The 22443-nt window shown below is 33.8% G+C and overlaps 2 protein-coding genes and 1 non-coding gene across 6 annotated transcripts in view; 2 read left to right on the top strand and 1 right to left on the bottom strand.

Moving 5' to 3' along the window:
• Positions 1 to 2543: 2543 nt before the first annotated feature.
• Positions 2544 to 9326, bottom strand: LOC100369005 (splicing factor 3B subunit 6-like). The gene is made up of 4 exons (XM_002741476.4): positions 9231 to 9326; positions 7642 to 7760; positions 4514 to 4652; positions 2544 to 3608 (listed from the first exon to the last, which is right to left on the bottom strand). Exons 1-4 carry the CDS (start codon positions 9252 to 9254, stop codon positions 3525 to 3527), a joined length of 366 nt encoding a protein of 121 aa, XP_002741522.1. The 5' UTR covers positions 9255 to 9326; the 3' UTR covers positions 2544 to 3524.
• LOC144342926 (U6atac minor spliceosomal RNA) lies at positions 5165 to 5289 on the top strand. Its single transcript, XR_013418851.1, has one exon. It is a non-coding gene; the product is annotated as a U6atac minor spliceosomal RNA (small nuclear RNA).
• Positions 9327 to 9333: 7 nt separating the features above from the next.
• The window catches only part of LOC100368208 (tumor protein D54-like), a 57704-nt gene continuing 44594 nt past the window's right edge, over positions 9334 to 22443 (top strand). For 2 of the 4 annotated variants that reach the window (XM_006824944.3, XM_002741471.4), the window contains exon 1: positions 9335 to 9519. In XM_006824944.3, the coding sequence (XP_006825007.1) occupies positions 9459 to 9519 (61 nt within the window). In that variant the 5' untranslated portion in view covers positions 9335 to 9458. Of the gene's footprint in view, positions 9520 to 22443 lie in introns of all 4 variants that reach the window. The other 2 variants (XM_078005786.2, XM_002741472.4) reach the window with 2 other exon arrangements.

Raw genomic sequence — 22443 nt, forward strand, 5'->3', positions numbered from 1 at the left:
ATTTTGGTAAAATTATCAAAGACCAATCGAAAAAAAAAACCCAGACTAGCAGCCTGTTGACTGAGATAGCTCCGCTGTTATCAATGCACATTTTAATTAAAGAACTGAAGATATCATCAGAAAATGAACAATAGTTTTGAAGCAATCAGACTTGCTGTTTTCAACAAAAATTTGAAAATATAACTTTTTATCAAAAATATTCATTAAAATTAGATAATTGAAGAATAAAATCATCACGAAATGAACAAATCTGAGAGTGGTCTACCTGTAATACTTATGTAGTATATATACCCTGATAATATCAAAGCATAATTGCGGTTTTTAACAAGAAGTCAAAAATATCACATTTTACCAAAAATGACAAAAATATTTATGAAAATTAGAGAATTAAAGATATCATCACGAAATGAACAAACCTGAGAGAGGTCCACTTGTAGTACCTAGATATGTAATATCAAAGCAATTGGACCTGCGATTTTTAACAAGAAGTCGAAAATATCACTTTTTACCAAAAGTTACAAAAATATTCATGAAATTAGAGAATTAAAGATATCACGAAATGAACAAATCTGAGAGAGGTCCACATGTAGTACCTAGATATGTAATATAAAAGCAATTGGACTTTCGGTTTTTAACGAGAAGTCGAAAATATCACTTTTTACCAAAAATGACAAAAATATTCATCAAAATTAGAGAATTAAAGATATCATCACAAAATGGTCAAATCTGAGAGAGGTCCACCCAAGATACCTACATACTAAGTATCAAAGCATTTGGGCTATCGGTTTTCAAGAACCAAAATTGACAAAAATATTCGCTATAAATAAGACAATTGAACATATCCAAATCTGAAATGAACAAATCTGACAGAGAACCACCCACCAGTTTGTGTTTTTTAAGAAGAAGTCGAAAATGTAAAGTTGATCATGGCGACGAGGACGACGGACAATCAGTAATACTATAAGCTCCGGAAATGGGAAAAAGTTGCCTGTCCAAAATCAAAGTTGCCAGTCCATTTGGTGGATTGACTGGTGGCTGGCTAACAAAGAAAATCCAAAGAAAGCCAATTTACATTGATATTCTTCAATACAAAAAATGATGATGAACATTAATTTTTCACTAGAACAGAATAATTTGTTAACAAAACATATACAGCAAATTGGCAAAGTTGTCAAAAAAAATACATAAATATCTGGAGAAAAAATGTTACTGAAAAAAACAAAGCTGAGAAAAATTCCAAGACTTATAATTTTGAAAAATACTTGGATGTGTTGAATTTGAAATAAAGAATTTCAATGACAACATTTCAAACTTTTTATTTTGACTTGTGCATTCATGCCGTTGGTTTACGCCATATTTTATAAGATCTAGAATGTGCCAGTTTAAGGTATGCAAAATTGGGTAGTACGGTACAAGTCCAACTTAACCATTCTTCAATGTGTTTATTTTTTAATAATCAAAATGACAGTGTGCATTCCTTTTCGTACATATTATCTCAATTTTCATGCAAGAATTTAATCTTTTAATTGTAAATATTCTTTAAATTCATGCAGCATATATATAAATACAACGTGTCTGAAAAGTGGCTGTCGTTGGTGGCGCAATATCTTGTTGATATATACATGTGCAAATCGACTTTCTATATCATACAGCTAATGACATAGATCACATTCCCACATCATTCACTTTAAGATACTATGGACCAAAGATGTTGTAACAGTTGTCTTGAATCACACAACATCGGAGTGGCACGTCTTACTACTCACACACACTGAACAATTAAATATGACACTAAGGAACTATTGGTAAGGAGATGGTAACCTGATTTGATATATACACGAGATAATGATGTGCCCTACCCTGCTTCACATATTACATCTTGTTTAGCTTACATCAAAAAATATCTCAAACTTTTCGCAGTCATGTGGAACTTTCATGAAATCATTGATAGGTGGCGCTGTTGTAAATTAGAAGCCTGCTTTACGATTCACTGCTTAAAAAAATCCACTCTCTCAACGACATAGAGTGAAAAGATTTGATTCACAGGGTTCTGGAATACGACTCCAGACAGATGGAAACCAAATTACAAGTCCTTGTTTCAAACTTCGTTCAATGGGAACTAACAAACCATTGTCATAGCTATAAGTGGTACATTATCAACACAGAATGAGTCTTCAACAATGTCAAATTATTTGCTTTCAACTTACTATCACATAAAGGAAACTTACGACTATTTAGATGAAGCTTTTAGATTGGACGGCAAGGAATATACGGATGTTAGCTATTATAATCATAATACATTCTATATAAAATTTTAGTAGTATTTCCAATTTTAACTTGCCTTTTCTCAATTTGTGACGAGGTTTCATGCAGATGAACATACCAGTACATCACACATACACCAATCAATTGTGGGATAGAGAAGGAAGAGTGTACAAGACTTGCAGCCTAATCATTGGTTACAACATTGCTTACATTTCAAAGTCATTGTGGAGCAAGTGTTTGAATTTTGTGTGAACATTTTTATTTCTCAGTTTTCGCCATTTATACACTTCCATAATATATTATTGAAAAAACACTAAAAGACAAACAAAAAGACAGTATGCAAGTCTACCTCCCTCCCCCAAATACAAGAGTTTAATATATAATATACATTTATCGATAGAAGAACCTTAAACATTGAGTGTGGGACTACCAACTCGTGTAGAATACAGTATTATACTATAAGTCAGTCTGTCTGAGTATGTGCCCGAGAACACGATGTCATTTGCCAATGATCTCATAATACATTTATCACAAACATGGGTTTCAGGCTGGAATATTTATCATACACACCTCTCGGCCACTATACATGAAATTCACTCACAATCACAGATTTCAACAAGTAACAAAATTAAGCTGAACTTTGGTGATGGTCGCCCATTAAATCTACTGAATAGTCAATAAGCGACAATACTATATAGTAATCAGTATTCTCCCCATAAAACAAGTCATTGTTAATGACATAGTACCTGCTGGTATTAGAAGAAATGTGATTCATGGGAAAAAAAAAAGTAATATGCATCAAAAGCATAGTTAATAATTTAGAGTGAATAATTGGCTGGTCTAGTATCAACAGAAATTAGATGTATTAAACGCCTTTTAAGATGATATACATGAATTTTACTCTCCAATTCAAACGCATACATCAATATCCAGTCAATTTTTTGCAAGCGCAGCCATCTTGAACAAGCATTCTGGTGTGTAGAAACAGTCGACAATACAAATAGCAGCAGTCAATACATTATTCACTGGATCAAAAATACACAGAATTTTTTTAATCTAAACCATATATAAAATTTCTATGAAAGCACTTGACAGGACTGCAAAATACCCATGATGCATTTCTTCTTAAGTGACGGTATTTTTTCACTTCAATAAATGATTTTAATACTTCACTGCTTCAAAAGAAATATTCCAGGAGCTCTGGGAATACAGTCAAGGCATAGACTTTACGCTCCATGGAATAAATACAATTAAAATGTTTATTTCTTGTCGTTTAGTCCATATTTAGATTTTAATTTGTCGAGTTCTTCTTTCTTCTTTGTTTGGTCCATTTTCTTGAAAGCCTACAAAAGTACATCAGAACATGAGAACATGAGTAAATGTTAAGTTATTGAGTTTTTGCAACATAGTTCAAAACAAAATGAATTCTTTTGTTTTTAGTTACTAAGATTACAAGCATTCTGTACATAGAGAGACTCAAATTTCATAAAATTACATTTAGTGTTTTGGAATAGTGTATGAAATATCTGTATTTTTTAAAAGTCACCATATGATAGCCTTAGATACCTCTGGTAAGTTCAAAGCTTATGTACACGTCACAGTGGTACATTTCATAAATGGCTAGCTTCTGTTCTAGAGTTAACCAAACATTGAAACAAAATCAATTTTCATTGGTGTGATTATAATTTATAATAGCCAGACTTAAATACGGCAGCCAACACACTGCAGAAGTAAAATTTATTATTATTGAGGCTGCATTGGCATTGATTTCACTGCAGATTTTTTTTAAAGGTGACTAACACATTTTAAAAGGTAAAACAAGTACTCAGATTTGTTGATGAAACTGAACAGATGAAATGTATTTTGACCCATTACGCAATAAAACTGTATTTATTAAAGTGATAAAAATCATTTTTGATTTTGTGACCATGAAAAAGTAATTGTGTTTTGATGGAAATGCCATCTATGTTTTTGTAATCACTGTGAATTTCACTCTTAAAATTCTACCTGTTGTATTCTAAAAAGATTCTGCTTGAGAACGCCCAAAATTAAAGACGAACCCTATATTTAGACAAGAAGTAGGTCCTATTTGTGATAAGGAAAAACAAAATTAAATTGTTAATTGCTTTCTCACTTGTTTTAAAAAGATGTTTTAGGCAATCCCAGAATTCAATGTCTGTAATACTTTTATACACTCTTAGAAATGTAACTAAAATTCCATGTTATCACAAGACCAGAGAATACTTACTCTGTTTGCTTGGTAATAAAGTACTACCAAATATCTGTTACAAACGTTGAAACCCGACAAGTGATCACAGGCATTTTTTGCATCAAAAATATCTTCATAAATAACATATGCTGTGCCTTTTGTCTCTGGAGTGTACCCACTGCAAAATAAAAGAGAAGTCTCTATTTAAATTTACAGTACTAACAATATGATATTGACAATTATAAATTTTAAACACAAGAACAAATTCTTGAAAGGGCATGAAAAACAAATAAGAAAATAATAAATATTAAGATGTAAGTGTATAAAGGAATGGATGCTATTGATATCAACCAACCAACACAGCTTAAAGCATTATAATAGCACAGTGGCTGGCTGCAATGCTCACACGCCCTAGACCAGGGGAAATTATGCAAATAAGTTGATTACCCAGAATGCAACACACACCAAATTTGTACACAATTTACTTTAACAAAAGAAAACCTTTTAGAAAAAACAATGAATATCATTGTATTAAAAATAAACAAAAATATTAAAAGGCAGAGATGTAATATTAAAAGTTGAGTGAAGTTCAGATAACTTATAAGCCACTTCATTATTTCTGCTCACCGTGTCCAATTATTTGCAGCACAATATGATACATATATAGCAAGACATGAGTATTAACATGATGTGTTGTATGAAAGGAGAGAAGGTTAGCACTCCCCTTGACAAGGACGGAATACACCCTCGGGTGTTCAACACATATACGGTTAAGGCATTGCCACTTACTTCGTGGCATCTAACCATGTTTTTAAGGGGGAAGCTAGATTACACATAGCAACATCAAAACACACTGTAGGATGCTTGTCATAATTCTGTAACAGGATTTCAACAAGACTACATTTCTGTCTATCCAAGGAATTGTTGTCAATCATGTCACCACAGATAATTCTAGTACAAGTGTGGAAAAGAGTGATATTGACATGAACAGTAGAACTAAGTTGCTGCTTTGAAGTCAACCTCATATGAAAACTTCTGCATACAACTTTTTTAATCTTTATGAAAATCTTTTGGACCCAATAGCCCGGAAACTTATTATTACACGTACATGTACAGTCAAACCTGTGTTAACGGCCACCTGGATACAGCGGCCACCTGCCTATAGCGGTCGCAACGGAACAGTCCCAACGAAAATTACATGTAAAGTACCCTGTATATAGCGGCCATCTGTCTAACGTGGCCAACGGCCAGGCTTCAGCGGCCGTCGCGATCAGTTGCACTGCATATAACGAACATAGTTCCCGGATGTCTTGCAGAGTATTGCCTTAAACCTCAGACAACTAATAAGCTCCAAAGATCACAAAGGAAAAAGTTAGCACGTTTTCACACCTTTCATTCAACCGATGGTTTCGGCAATTATGTTTTATTCAGTTTACCACGGCCAGCACACCGTACCGATGGTCTGGGAAGGCCAAAAAATAATAATAAGAATTTGAAAGTGTCCTGATAAAAACCTGTGTCATTAATGTTTTGTCGAAATATGTATACCACGGGAATAACTTGGACAGAAGTGCTTTGTACCAGGGGTTTTGTTCTATGAATCGAGCAACCACAACGATGACGACCTGAAACGTTTTGTGAATCGCCAGGGCACAGTCCCTATGTGGCCAGGGTGAATCGGAATGCCGACGGTAAATCCCAGATCGAATTGATTACCAACAGAAAAACATAACAACTCACTTTAGTATCGATATTCATTCACTTTGAACTCTATAAATATCGACAAATACGCAAGTAACTGGAACTGATAGCAAAAGGGAAAAATCAACGCAACGACCATGACTGTTGTTTTTCCATTCAAATAAATTATGCTAATTAGCCTTGCGCATGTGCGTTCTTGTTCTTCCGGGGTTATGATAACTTGGGTCAAAAAGTAGAGTCGTTTCCGTTACTGTGTATCGATCACTGTGAGGGAATGTGTGTGCAGTATCGTCTCGTTTTTTTCGGTCGCTACTGCCTCAGTACATGCTTTTAACAATGTTAAATTGACCTCACTTCGCCGACCAAAAAAACGCCAGGCATATTTCACATGTTTCTATTGTTGCAGCAGTACAATAACATGGAAGTCGCCCAGATTTCAATTGCGCAAAGTAATGTTTTGAGGGATCAATCATTTCGCAAGTGAGGGAGGTCAGGACGATTTTTGAAGAAAAAAAACACAAAATGTTAAGGGTATTGTGATTGGGGAGGAAACTTTCAAGTTGTCACGTAACTGGAAGAAGATCCATCAGTACAATAGATAAGTTTTTCGTATACATTGTAGGGATCAATAAAGCACTGCTAACTGTTCCTCTCCCTTCTCCTTGAAAGAATTTGCTATAGCCCAGAAACATTCCGATTTATTAGTGTACGAGACACACTCAATATTAAAAGAAACGCACAAATTCAGAATAGCTAAGCAAAGCAAGCTAAGTGATTTCTTTAGTAGGAAACGAGACTAAAACTGCTGCTGAACATGAACTTTTAATTTTCGGTACTACTCATTATTGTGCAGTGGTCGACTTTTGTGAAATGATTTTAATTTACATAATATATTTTAAAATTGAATAAAAAATCAACATTTTTTATTTGTAAATGTAATAGCGTTTGGATACTGTGTACAGTAGTGTGATAGTGTGTGTCAAATTGGGTTGCCAGATCTGTTTTAATACATTCATTCAATGCCTAATTAATATTCATGAATAAATTAGTGAACCTGTATAGAAAGGCCACCTGTCTATAAAGGCCAAAATCTCAAAGTTCCATGGGTGGCCACTATAGACAGGTTTGACTGTAATAACGTAAATAATCCATTTAAATATTGGAATCAGCCTTTCTTCAAATGATTTTTGTTTTCAAGTCGGATATTGGTGTTGGTGTGAATGATAAGGTTGCGTACAGACTGCTTGAATTTCAGTTGTTTTACAGATTCCAAAAAAACAGTTACAATGGAAAAGCATGTTCAACATTTTTTGTTCGATTGCAATTACAATTTTGTTTCGACATTACAATGATCAACAAGCACATGCCAACCCAAATAATCTTTGCATCCTTCTGAGGTGCAGAAATCAAGAGTGGGATGATTGAAATACCTACATTTCCCATTTGTCAATAAAACTAATACTTACACTCTTATTTGCCTGATAGCTCCATACTTTCCAAATATATCGTACATTTCTTCTGCAGTTATTTTGTATGGCAGGTTACGCACATAAAGTATGCGATTCACTTCTGGTGGAAGACGCACCTACGAATACACATTTGAAACAATAACATAATATTACGATCATGATTACTAAAACAAGATTACCCAAAGATGTATACAGTAAATTCATTCCAAAATAAATCAACAAAAAAGCTCAGATCTATTTGCAAGAAACACACACAAATACCATGTTTAGGGATTTCTATGATTTTTTTGCTTTTGTTGTGAAATGATTTCTGATTGAAAGGACACATTTGTATTTCATCACTACAGTGATTCCTGTAATCAGATGTATTTGTTTTGACTAGCATAACCAGTAGTCATATTCCATGGCGCCATATATTGAAACGTTGATTTTGTAATAATTACAACACTGTGGATGGGACGTTAAAATTTAGTCTACAGTGAAAATTGTTTTGACAGAACGCTTTCATCTTTCTCATCGCTCAATTGATTTTGACTGTAAAGTCAACCACATGTTCATCCGCTAGACCACGAGATACAAGCCCTTTGGGCTAGGCTTCATGGAAGACAAGGGTGTTCATTTTGATTTCCAAGGCAAGTGTTATAAACAGGTTATGTTAGCAGTCTGGAGGAGTAGTATGTACACAGAATGTGCATAGGAAGGTTCGTTCTCAGTTTTACTGTATACGGGATCGGTACTGTCAATAGACCGACACAACTGAAAGTCAGAAGATTTTCTTTGCGACAGTTTACCAAAATCTGGTTTTGTATCAAGTAGCCGGTGAACTGCTGCATTTACACTAGTGAGCCATCATCAACTTGGATTTGTGTAGTTCTGCGTCACTTTTCCCCGACAATGTATATATTACGTGTGTGATGTTTCAACTCATGGTATATTGAGCTAGCTCTGTGTTTGATGCAAATGACGAAACAGACTAACATGTACTTGGTTTGAAATTTAATTGTTATGTCATATTTAAACAAGCTAATTGTAATCCATTCAAAAAATGTTTATATCAGTTGTTTTGTGGGATTAGCAGGGGGTCATTCCAGTTTTTGATAAATTAAATATATCAAAAATATGACACCTCTCGGAATTAAACCATCAATACTTTTTGTAGAAATATGACCCTTCGGATTTAAACCATCCGTAGGGGGGGGGGGACTGGAATGACAGGACAGGGGAGAAAGATAAGCATTTATCTACTTAGTGGTCAGAGGCGGAGTATTACCCATGTTAAACATCCACGTCAATTTTGCGACTTTCCTTAAGCACAGGACATTACAAATAATTGTAAAATACGCACGCTTTCACAGGCAGCTTATTGGGTGACACATTTTATGTGGAAGTGGAAGTATCCGGACAAAAACACTAAGCGATCACAAATTATTTGAGTGCCAACGAGTCTTGTTTTCTTGTAATCGAGATTGATTATGATCGTAGCTACATTCCCCGTTGTTCTGCACATATCAATTCATAGTCTATGGGTTAGACTGATTCAATAAAACGCCAATATTGTCATTAAACTAACTAACAAACCAACTCACGTTTTGTCTCCTTTGCATCGCCATCTTGAGATCGAGTTCGTACTAAAAACGTAGTCTCGTTTCACTCTCGCGAGAATGACGCGAGATCCTACTCAACGATGATGTCATGCCTCTGCGGCGCATGCGTCAACAGCTGGAGAGCGAAATTCAGGAAGTGTTTCTGATATCACGAATCCAAAAAACTTTCCCTGTAATTAACAGTCTGTGGTACCGTAATCAAAATCTGAAATGGATTCTAAGAACAACCCACCGACCTACGACAAGATATACCCGGGAATGAGCCCCACAGGTGTGTACTTAGTGTTTATTATACAAGTTTATTATCGAAAGTGTAATTAATTTTTGACTCGTCTACGATCACATGCTTCTGTGAATGTGTACGTGGAGCTTCAAGTCTCTGCTTCAAACAGTTGTTGTGTTTCTCCGACGGTGTTATTTCTCAATACTTGCCGTAAAAGCTGGGATTGCCGTTCACTTTCGATAGTGCGTTGACTTTGTAAACATCTATAAATTTTGGAGTCGAAACTATGTTAAAACTGTTTATGTCATTCTGGGTTACTATAACCGTTATATGATGACGACATAATATTGTTTTTGTATTTTTATACAAATAGTAAGTTATACTTTTTTTAAATTCGGTGAAATTAAGTCCTAGGTCATAAGCAATTCACTTGTTGCACGGGGTTTGAAATTCACATTGGTATTGCATTTGTTCCCCTGGAAGTACTAGGATACATGATGTGTGATCTTTATGATCTATATGTAGGAAGTCTCACATGTTTACATGCTGTGTTCTTATGGCTTTGTCTACACATTGATTGGTTGGCAAGAATCAGTTTCTTGCTCTCAATGATAAAAAGAACATTTTTGCTGCTGCTGTTATAAAATAAGCATGTTCCTGTGTGGGTTAATAAAACAATGTATGGGCATTGTACAATGTCATCACAGATTGTAAGCTAGTGCTGATTTGTCCAATATGCACATACTGGTTAACATGAAATGTAAACAAATGATTATAATAATCTTGAATAATTATGTATTGTGTGTAGTTATCTGGGTACTGACCAACGATAAATAGATTAAATTACTTTTTTTCAAAATACAAATACCTCACTATAGTGTTTAATGTATGAATAATTTAATGACGTGATAAATATATGTATATAAATATAGTATATAGCATGTATTCAGTGTAATTAATAATATACATTTTAAAAATGGCATGGCATATTTGCTCCATTAATAATAGCACATGTGCTCATGTAAATGACAGAGGTGCATCTATGTGTATGGGCTGGATGAGTCCTATTTCAGTGATCCAGTATACAATAGGTGCAATTTTTCATTTAATGTGCACTACTAGGTGTATTAGATTTAGATATGAAGTGATAAATTTATGTAGTTGGGTATTTTTGTTGACCTTTGTATGAGGTTGTGTCAACTGTTGACTGCTATCTTTCATGTGATGTTAAATCTGCACTGCCTTGCTAATGTTTATAAACGATTGCAAATTTACTAGGTCCTAAGCAGTGCTATTTTGTGTTAGGTTGATAATAAATTTGTAACAGGAAGTAGAAAGGTTGCTGTAGCTACCTGCCATGTAATATCAAATCCCAAATAATCAGAAAAATTGTTGTATATGTGTTTTAAATATAATAATAATTTAATAATATTAATGTACCAAAATGTATATATTACTGTAATCTGATGTGTGGTACAATGGTTGCAACTGTGTTCGTTCAGCATCAGAAAGATTCTGTGTTTCACTCCCGCGGTCTTCCTTTCACTCAGCAGTGAAAAAAAAAAAGAGTACCGGTACATACTACCCACTTGTCTGGCCTACTTTCATTGTGAAAAAATGTCTGTCTTAACAAGTAAGAGATGTGTAGAATTCCTGAATCTACATAAATAGTGTACACCGGTAATGACTGTATAATTACCATTATTAGATGAAGGATGAGTTGTGCTTTAAGGTGTAATTGGTTAACAGGCATCCCTTGTGGGGATATCAGACTGAATGTCTGTCTGGATTAATTAATTAAGCAAGCAATCACTGTCACTTCTTCTTGTGACAAATGTTCAAATATTTTCATAAACATTGGTATGTGTTTTTATTCTTTGTTTTTTATATGACTTTCTAGATCACAAAATTTTCTCACTTCTTAGCTGATGCTTTTATTCACAGTATTAGAACATAAACCCTACAGAATTGCTCTTTCGGTGGATGTGCAAATTAACCAACATTTTTATATCATTCATTCATTCATTCATGAATATGAATTATTATGACTATCATAGACACATGCACCTCCAGAAACTGCATGGACATCATATTCTGCTTTCATGGCCCCTACTTTGAGAAAGAATTCGTCATAAAGGTACAGAGTCAATTCTGCTTCATTTCTCGACATGACTCGTTACAATGCAATCCCTTCACCTCTGTCATTTACTTAAACACATGCAAATATAGTACGGTAATATAATTTGCGTGATTGTGCAGTCTACAAAATTGAGTACTATATGTGCTCTTACAAAGCACTTCTATCCCATCACCAGTGTCTGTCATTACTCTTCTTGGGCATCTGTGTCATGATGGGACCCTCCCCCAAATTCTCTCCTCACAAACACCAGTTGTAATCATGTATTATCGTAACTGTACAAACGTGTTCTTTTTGATGTATCATAAAAACTGGTCTTTTTTAATTGCATTGGAAAAATAGTTCTTAGATACAAAATTACTGGTTGAACTTTGAGTCAGCTAGCTTACATAATGCATCATTTGTTGACAGAAACACAAATCACAAATGTTTTATGGCCACAAAAACCAAACAGATTACAAATACATCCAAATTTTATCCTGGCAAAAAAAGACTTGCAGATTTATCGCATGAATGGGGAAAATAAATTCTCTCTTTTTGATGTCAGAAAAGTAAGGGGTATATTTGTATGTACAAAAAAACAAAATTCTAGAAGCCAATAAATTACCCGTACAAATAATTATGTGGTTTATTTTTAGAATAGGCAGAGTTTTTTATTCTTTATGGTACTTGCCATTTTTTGAAGGACACAGATTGTTAAAAAATCATGTATGATTATTTCATTGGATTCTGTTGCCAGCTTCTCATCAGACATGAAACATTTGGGTCATGGTTTATATACCCTCATGAGACTACCGGTAATTGTCTCACAAAAATCCAAGAAAATACAAGTCATTCATAAATGTGAATTAAAATTTAATGAAATGACTCTTGTTTTTATAATAATAATAATAATATATTTGATATTTGATGCTAAGCCTTTTTACAAAAGACATTTGCATTTGAGATCCATGGTACACGTATATTTATAATAAGAGGTACATGGATGGGTAGTGATTGGAATATAAACTTGAATTATTCTTTTATAGTTCAATGTCAAACATGGTGTTGAGGTACCTTTACTTCATAGATCTTCACTCAATGTGTATAGCACATTGTTGAGTGTGAAAATGAAGTTCTTTTAGACATGTTGAATGTTTTGACGCCATCTCAGTGCTATGACCTTTGTTTAACTTATTTTAACGTCTGATTTAACACATAATGCAGAATTTTGAGAAAATGAAAAATTGTTTGTCTCGCATTTTCTAAACTAATGGAACATTTCTGCCTTACATATTAACCCCACCCACCCCACTGTATTGGGGGGGGGGGGTTAAAGGATGCAATGTTTTCATGAAAATATGTTATGATTTATCTGTGTTTATGATAATTAGTGGACATATTTGCTAATTTGAAAATGAACAATGGAAGTCACTGAGAAGCTTTTTGTGTCTTAAGAATGTCAATGAAATGCTACGATATATCTTGAATTAACAGAATGGCAAAAATATGTCTTAAGAAATTAAAGCCATTTTCATTCATTCATTGATAATGGGTAGAAAAAAAATTCTTTTACTTGTGATGAATGAGAAGATTGGGAATTGATTTCATCAAGACTGAATTGCATTAATCTCTAAAGAGTCTTGAATGTCACTAACATGTCAATTTATAAATTCCACACAGTGTAGAGAAAATCCTTCAAGGTAGAACAGAATATACATATTTTACAATCAATAAATAGGTTAACAATTAAATTAATAACAGACTGGTAGCTATATGATAGTTACCCATTGGGACAACCATGAAAATAGATTGTGAATACAAAAACACAACATGCGTTTCCTGTTTCAATATTATTACCTATATTTTCACTGAAGAAAAAACACTTCCAAATAGTATTTTAATTGAGAATATCAGTAAAAACCATATCCTTCCCAAAAATATCGATGTCATATTGTACTGTACTTCCGCCCAGGGGCCTGAACATGTAAAATTGGGAAAATTAGGGGTGGGCTTATACTCGAGGACCACCTCAGAAAAGATAATTTTTTAGGGGCTTTAAAATTGTAACCATCTTCCCAACCACGAAAAATTATCCAAATTACATTTTTCTCGGAGAAATATTACGTCTTTTTGATTTCCGCGACACTATTTACAATGAAGAAACAAATGTGTTCATAAACATTGTATTACAATACGATTTACATACCGCCTGAATTTACGGTACAAAAATGGGTAGGGATCTGAGGGAAAACAGTTGAAGGCAAGATCTTTATCATTATCTTCGTTGTGGAATGTTTTCGATCGTACGCAAACTCTCGATACAAAGTAATTTCCGCCATGGAGTTTTTCATCATGATTTGACCTGAACAACTTCCTTTGACCTAACAGGTCACGTCTTTCGTTAACCAATCAAAATGCTGTGTCGTACAGACAAAGTTTTCCAATTATTGACAAAGTCATTTTTCAACGCAATGCAGAAGTGAATTACCGTGATGTTAAAATGTGATCTGCTTTTGACACAAAACGGTGATTATTTTCCTAAAGCTGTTCATCTGCAATTTTCGAAAGGTAAACTGAGGATGGAGGAAGTATTTAAACTGTTCACGGTCGCCAATAAGTCATGTCGAAAAATAGTTTGCTCGTTCACATCCCATTCGCGAAGGTCTCAATGAACACGATTATTCGGAAAAGTTAAACGATGTTCAATGACCAGGTTTCAAGACTTGACAATGACATTTTTGACGTTTCTAAAACTACTACTGAATCAGTATTGCAACACTGGGGCTCATCCTGAGTAAATAACAGAATAAAAAAGGTGCGAACCATGTTCCATACGTTCGCCGGACATGCACTCTGAAATTAATGCGAGTTTTCTTGTAAAAGCAGGAACCAAACTACCGTACCAATCACGATTATTATGCAATGAAATACACTTTTTACGTGAATATTTGTAATGAATGTAGTTGACATCCGGTAAAAACACCCTGGGTCTATACTTAGGGATATCCTCAACCTGTTAAATGTCTAAAAACAGAGAATGGGCTTATACTCGGGGAGGGGCTGTAATTGTAACTATAGTGATCTCGTTAAAATCTCTCCTTTCGTGAGATTTGAATGTATTTGTGATTGAGGGTGCTACTTGCCATATCGTTTGTGTTCATGCCTTGTTAGCAAAAGCTACTGCCATAACTGAGTATGATTTTTTGTGCAATTTTGAAAGAACAACTTTTGTCCCACTGGACAACCAGTTAATTTATTAAATTTTGAGCCCTGCATCCCTGTATATCACACCATGCCCAAACTTAGTACACAGACAATTGTGTTCTTGTTTTATCTGTGTCTCAATCCAATCCAATACAGTCAACTGGCAGCCATTTTGTTTGATGTTTTAAGTAATTTTACATTCTGGGATTCATATGCACATGTATTTCCAATTCAAGATGGCTGAATGGTGGACATTTTGAATAATTAAACAAATTTGTCAAAAATAAGAATTGTTGTCATTCCAGAACCAGATGTTATTCATATATGGACTGATTCAACCTTGGTACATGTACATATGTTGCATATTATGGAACCTTGATGCAAGTTGTTTTTAAATGAATGCTGAACATGACTGATCACGTTTAAAATTCACATCACAGAGCTTTGGTGTGCAAATGACCATCATTTTTCAAAATCAAGCATTTCCAGGAAATGAATCTTGGTCGTGTATTGATGGATTTTGTTAGATGAACTGTGTACATACATTATACATTGTGATATGATGCCTGTTACTTTGTTTTTCAGATTGTATTCAAAATGGCCAGCTGGTGAACATTTTGTTTTCATTTATTGTTGTTCTGGAGCCATACATCTCTGTCAAGCCTTGATAGATCATATTCTGATTTATATACCGTACTCGACCGCGTTAGCGCCCATGCCCGGGCAAGCGCCCACCCCCCACTTTTGCGTATTTTTTATATTTGGGGTGTCATTCGGCAAAGCGCCCACCCCTTCATATTGCAACTAATTTAAAACTTGGTCTTGCATAACGAATCTTGGTAATCGTTTTTGTATGATACAGCGTGGACATCGATCGCTGTGAACATGTTGTGAATGCGTAGAACATGGTAACCGTGCGTAAACTACGCTTCGACAATGACCTGTTAATACAAGTAAAATGCGATAAATATTTCATGCCATATTCAGTTTACCTCTCAAAAATGGCTAGTTACTAGTTTTTTGGAAAAACCATGTCGTTTATTCGCTGAAATCAATTCCAACAGACCGTACTTCGACATCGATTATTCACTTCCGCATTGCGTTACCGGAAAGTCTTCGGGAATTTCCGAAGAATTGCGTCAGTGCAACACAGCATTCTGATTAGTTAATAACCAACTTTGACCCATTAGGTCAAACGACGCTGCTGTAGGTCAAATCTGCAATTGCATCATGGCGGAAAGTGATTTTCATCGAGAGTTTGCATACAATCCAACAACTTCGTCAGTGGAAATAATATGACAATTTTGACTTTGTCTGTGTTCCAACAGACTCAAACGTTTTTAATTCCGTAAATGATGGTGGTACGTAATTAATATTGTAATAAAATGTGCATATTTTTTGTGATCATTTCTGTTTCTTCATTGTGAAAATCAATGACGACGCAAATTAATTTAGTAATTTGATTTTCCCTAAAAGACGTAATCTGTCACTTGATGAATCAAAATTTTCATTTGCACTCTTTTTCGAGGGGGGTGCTCGGGTAAGCGACCACCCCTACAAAATCGTGATTTTCTGAGTTGAGGCCCCTGGGCGCCAACGCGGTCGAGTACGGTATATACATTATGCCACACATATGCAGATGTATTTGTTTGATGATCAGATGGCCAAGCAGTGGAATTTTTAAGAAGACAGGTCATCATGATTTAGAAAATTATGTTCACATGAATACCACCAAAATTTCATTTTGTGAAATTTGATACCATTAAAAATTAAACTTTTTACTACATTGTAGGCTACTTCAGGGATGGATCCAGAATTTTATTTCACCAGAAACCAAATTATTCAAATCTTAAGATTTAAATCCAATGAATGCCTTTCTTTGTTCACTCTTGTACAATAAACAAATCTATCTTCACCAAAATTCATTTTTTGACTCCCGTGTGCGAAGCACAAAAACAGAGTTTTGCAGTTAGTGTGTCTGTCTCTGTGTGTGTCTGTTCCACTGCTATCTCAAGAACCATACATCGGTTTTTGATGAAACTTGGTGCATAGATGCTCTGGACCAATGCGCAGATTTGATTAGGTTTTGGTAAAAATCCATGCATTACCTAATTTGCATGATAATTAGCTGATTTTTATTAGTTCCATGACTGTTCCACTGATACTTGTATCTAAAGAACCACTCATTGGATTTTGATGAAACTTGGCACATAGATGCTCTGAACTAATGTGCAGATTTTATTAGTTTTGGGTAAAAATCTGTGGAATATTAATTACCTAATTTGCATAATGATTAATCAATTTTTGGCTTTTCCACTGATATCTCAAGTACTAATCATCACATTTCAATAAAACTTGGTACATAGATATCATAGAACACTGCACAGATCTGATAGTTTTTAAGGTTATATCAGTACATATTAATTACCTAATTTGCATTATTAATTAATTATCAGCATTTGATATTTCAAGTAGTAATCATCACATTTCAATGAAACTTAGTACATAGTTACTTAAGGACTGTGCAGAGACCTGATTAGTTTGGGGGTAAATATTTGTGCATATTAATAACCTAATTTGCATAATTAGTTATTTTTTCCCATGAATGTTCCACTGTTGTATAAAGAACCACTAATTGGATTTTAATGAAACTTTTAAAGAGTATTCATCACATTTCAATGAACCTAGGACTAAGCAGAGTCCCAATTAGTTTTTGGTAAATATTTATGCTTATTAATCACCTAATTATAATAATTAATTAACACTGATATCTCAATTACTGATCATCACATTTGAATAAAATTTGGTACATAAATGCTTTAGGACAATAGACAGGCCCAATTAATTTTGGGTTGAAATTTGTTTTCATATTAATTCTCTAATAATAATTCATAGTTTTTTTGTTCTAATCACATTTCAATGAAACTTGGTACAAAGATATTACATTACGCAGGCCTTATTAGTTTTACACTCAAATCTGTTCATATCAGTTACCTAATTTACATAATTAGTTTTTAGCTATTCCATCAATATCTCAAGTACAAGTAATTTTGAATTAATTTTTAATGTGTCTTCAATACTCTCAGCACACCAGAGTTCTTTCTAAGCTTTCTTTGATTATAGATTAAATGCTATCATGACTGTAAGAATAGTTACCAGGCGATGATTTGGTGTGGGCAGTTGTATGATTATCGTTTGTAACATACCATAAATTCAATCATAATGTTTGGATCAGAGGATATAGCTTCAGGCTAGCTTCATACAAGGTTGTGCTATGAACCATTTCAGAATTGGATCAACGTATCAAATTACCTGAAATGATTTGAGGAAATATTGAAATCGATAAATATACTTTGAGTGCCATGAATCGTCTGACGTAGTACTGAAAAGTTGATTGATATTTTATGTTGGCTGCTTGTTATTAACTTTTGAAATGATTGATTTTCTTTATACAAACACTCAATATCATCTGTAGATAATCCCAATATAGGCATTGCTTTCTTGTAAGTACAACATTCATGTACTAAGTTCAGGAATAAACTTAATGACACTTTAGTGATGGGACTAATTACCGGTAGTAAAAGCTCAGCAAATTTGAAATAACAAAAAATGAAATCAATAAAACTGTAATTTCCTTGTAGTATTAAGTCATGCATTATATTGAATTGAAAATTACTCAAAATACATAATTAGGATTCTGAATACACTGAGGGAAAGAATCAAGAAATGTTTGTTCAACTTGTTCTTCTCATATTAGTATTTGTTCTGTTGCAAGGGAGTGCATGCCTATTAGAAGGGCTCTCCATCGTTCCCGGTCATCTATTCCCAGATAGCTGTCCTTATAGACTACAAAACAAGATATTCCTCAGTGTCAATAAGATAAAGGTATCAAAGTAATGCGAGATGTGATCAAGATCTCTTGCATATTGAACTGTGATTTTGAAATCACATTTGTACATTTCTAGGAATACCTAATGCAAATAATAGTTCTGTGAAAAAAATACTACATAGTATGTAACTTGATGTTTGTCTGGGGCTGCGTCTACTCACATACTTATTGGCAATGCATGTACTGTGTGTTTTTTCATTAATATTTCTTATTTCTGGTTACATAATCACATTTTTCAAAGTGTACTGCTTTCTGTGCTGCCATTTGTTAAAATTCTCATCTACGTCACAGAACGTCTATGTTGCTAAAACACACTCCACTGCAGCATGTATTTCTATGGGTTCTACGCAACTGCTGTAGAAATGACTTAAGTCGAAGAAACGTAACAAACTCAATTTTAAAGTAACCCTGAGCAACGAAATTTATAAATGTTGCACATACAGACGTACATGTAATCTTGTTACGCTATTCAGTGTAGAGTCCCAACAGCTATATCAAAGTACTGTTTTTTGAGATAGAGTTTTCACTGTGATGGTTGTGAAAATGCCCGGATGTCCGCAACGTGAATAGATTTTAATTGAGAAATGCATGGAATTTGCAATATCATGAGATTTTCATCACATACCGGTAGATATCAAAGGTAGAAGCCTACTCGGTACTCATAATTTTTTAGAAAATTGGTCATAAATTGCGTGACAATCATAGAGCTATTGTCCCATGGCACAATAAAATAGTGTTCTTTTGTGTGTTACAGTGATAGTTTTTGAGAGACTTGCCCCAATATTTTTAAAAAAATCATTATTTTTAGTAAAATTTCATAGAACACAACATTTTATGAAAATTGAAAAATTGCATTTTGTGACGCTTTTTTAAACCCAGATTGTTTAAATATTTCAAGATAACGATCAGATAAGTACCCCATCATTATTTTTATTTTTTTTCAGCCTATGTCACCAGCTGACAATTTTAGATATGACATATTTTCTCTGCCAAAGTAACCTATGGTAAAAGCATTATTATAATAATACTTTAAAAATGGCAACTATCCACTAAAACACAACTTGCATTTTCTCAAAAATTAGGCTTGTGATCCTCAACATTTTTTAATATAATTATATTATTCTGGAGTGTGGTTTATTGTAAAATGAATAAATTTTCATTTATGAGTAGTTTTCTACCTTAAGACATTAAAATATATTTACATGTACATGGCATTATACATGTAGCTGTATATTGTGTGTTGCATAAACAAGAATATATTGATGTATTCTGTATGAATTCAGTGTAATCAGGTAACCATGCATGATACAGAGACTCTGTCACTTGTGCTGAAATGTCGACTTGGCATGTAGAGCAGCAAGAGAGAAACTGTACAGTACAATAGTAGTGTACATGTACACCTGACAGCTTTAGGAAAGTATCTAGAGTTACATGCAGGTGTGCATGTTTGATCTTTAAGAGTTAATCATACTGCATTGTTGTAATTTCATTTTATATTTTGGAATCAAATTGCATCATTATCCAAGCATTCAATGTAATCTTTTACTTTCCTACAAGAAGGTCTTGACATTTTTTATTCCTGTGTGCAAAGAACACAGTGGCAGTCTTGCAGTAACTGTAAAAATTTTACATCCTTAAAAATAATTATTTTTTCAAAATCATGAATTTATAAAATAATTTATGCAACTGATACAAAAACACATGTAGCTTTATCGATTTGGCAGCTCGTACTGACATAGGGTCAAGCAGTTATCCAATCAAAGACTTGAATTCATGCATCAATTCATTATCTAATTTACATAAATCAGCCTATGATTGATGCATAGGAAGTTACTGCTGCAGTTTATGGTTTAAACTATGCATATTAATTACACAATTTATATAAATTATCCAAAATTTTGTTGTTCCACTGATATCTGATGTGCTTTTTAATGAAACATACTTTGATGCTGTGCTGTAATCCACTGATGAGATTAGGTTTAAATTAGGCAATGTTTTTGATATTTCATTTTTATTACTGCTCACAGATTCTGCACTCAACTGGGGTTCTGTGATATTTGTTGTGTCTAGTCTCTATTTTCACATCACATCATGGCATACTGATGCACAAGTTTTTTTCGAACTTGGTGGAAGGATTTACCATTATTGGTAGTTGATGTACATCACTTTGATTCGTGAATCTAACTCAAAATGGTCAACTGCTGGCCATTTTACTTTTGACAAATAAATAATATTTTGACCTGAATGAAAAAAAAAGTATTTGCATGTGTGACCATTAGCTATTTAATATTCATTATAAGCACAGCACTCTCATTGGGCTAGTGAGATCCTTGCCAGACATTCATGTATAACTCATACACGGTTTTTGTAATTCACTTCAAACTTTATGTTTTTATGTCCGTCATGACACAAATACAATAATGTTATCTATCAAAGATGACTGCCTGCTGATTATTTTTCTTGTACACTTAAATCATATTGGGCATGTGTTTGATTTTCTTCAAACTTAAAACTATAAACAAGATAGTGAATTTTATATATTTATCATGTTCAACATTTAGTACACAACAGGGACTATGCATTACAAAATGCTTGTCTTCACAATTTTGACATTTCAAAAAGGATTAAGAAAATAGAATGAAATTATGGGGTTGCCATACTAAATTACTGGTATCTACCATTTGGAAAACTTTATCGGCCTTAGCATGTGGCATTCTAATTGGTTAATGGCACACATGCCGGTCAACTATTGTGTCATGGCGGGTCTGTGTTTTTTTACCGATGCTATCAAGTGTTTAAAAACATTCTCTAATTATAAAACTACCAAAATCAAATATAACTTATAATTTATATCAAACAAAGAAGCAATAGTTCTTGCAAGGCATCATGACTATGTTGTGTTATATCGTAATTTAGATGATCATTGCAATAATATTCGTTATATCGTAATTTAGATGATCTTTGCAATAATATTCGTTCATTAAATGTAAATATTTTTAGAAGCTGATGACATGAATAATAAATTACAATCCACTGAATAATTACAATGTCAATTTTTTGAAGGAGAATGTTTTTTGTGGTATTAAATAAGATTATGCAACTCTTTACCATACTCTTGGCTACATGTCAATTGTGATTGTTTTGACTTTTTTTCAATAAACATTGCAACAATAGTAAATTTGTAGCAATGTTTAGTTTGCAGTATTTGCATTTTAAAATGTTTTGAGTTGTTTTATATTTAAATTCCAACTATTTTAAATTTTTCAGGAATTTTTGTGTTATTTAATGTCTAATTTTTATTTTTGTAAATTCAGGGAGTATTTCTTGGATATCTTGGCTTACTCGTATCATGCAGACAAATACAAGTATACTACATTTATTAAATAAAAAATATAATTGAACAGATCTTTCAAAAAAAGTAATCTTATTGTGAAATTCGTATTTTCATACCTAAAAAAAAATAAACAAATGATACTTGACTTGAATAAACCAAGCTCATTAATATGCATTAGCTCTTTAATATACACGAATGGCGAGCATTCCCAGTGGGCTGGTGAGATCCCTGCCTTTAATTCCTTTTGGGTGACCTTTAACCTCTTTGGTAACCTTTTACCCCCTTCTTGGGTGACATTTGACCCATTCTTGGGTCACCTTTGACCCCCCTTCTTGGGTGACCTTTGACCCCCCTTCTTGGGTGACCTTTGACCCCATTATTGGGTGACCTTTGCTCTACCCCACCCCCACCCCCTCTTGGGTGACC

This window comes from Saccoglossus kowalevskii, chromosome 14 (assembly GCF_978046115.1).
Source record: "Saccoglossus kowalevskii chromosome 14, keSacKowa6.1, whole genome shotgun sequence".
Taxonomy (NCBI): Eukaryota; Metazoa; Hemichordata; class Enteropneusta; family Harrimaniidae; genus Saccoglossus; species Saccoglossus kowalevskii.

What these genes read in the sequence shown, in the direction of transcription:
- LOC100369005 (XM_002741476.4), bottom strand. Translation starts at nt 9,254, where the DNA reads ATGGCGATGCAAAGGAGACAAAAC. An exon ending in CGATGCAAAGGAGACAAAAC is followed by an intron (nt 7,761 to 9,230) that starts GTGAGTTGGTTT and finishes GTGTATTCGTAG; the next exon opens with GTGCGTCTTCCACCAGAAGT. An exon ending in GCTATCAGGCAAATAAGAGT is followed by an intron (nt 4,653 to 7,641) that starts GTAAGTATTAGT and finishes TTTATTTTGCAG; the next exon opens with TGGGTACACTCCAGAGACAA.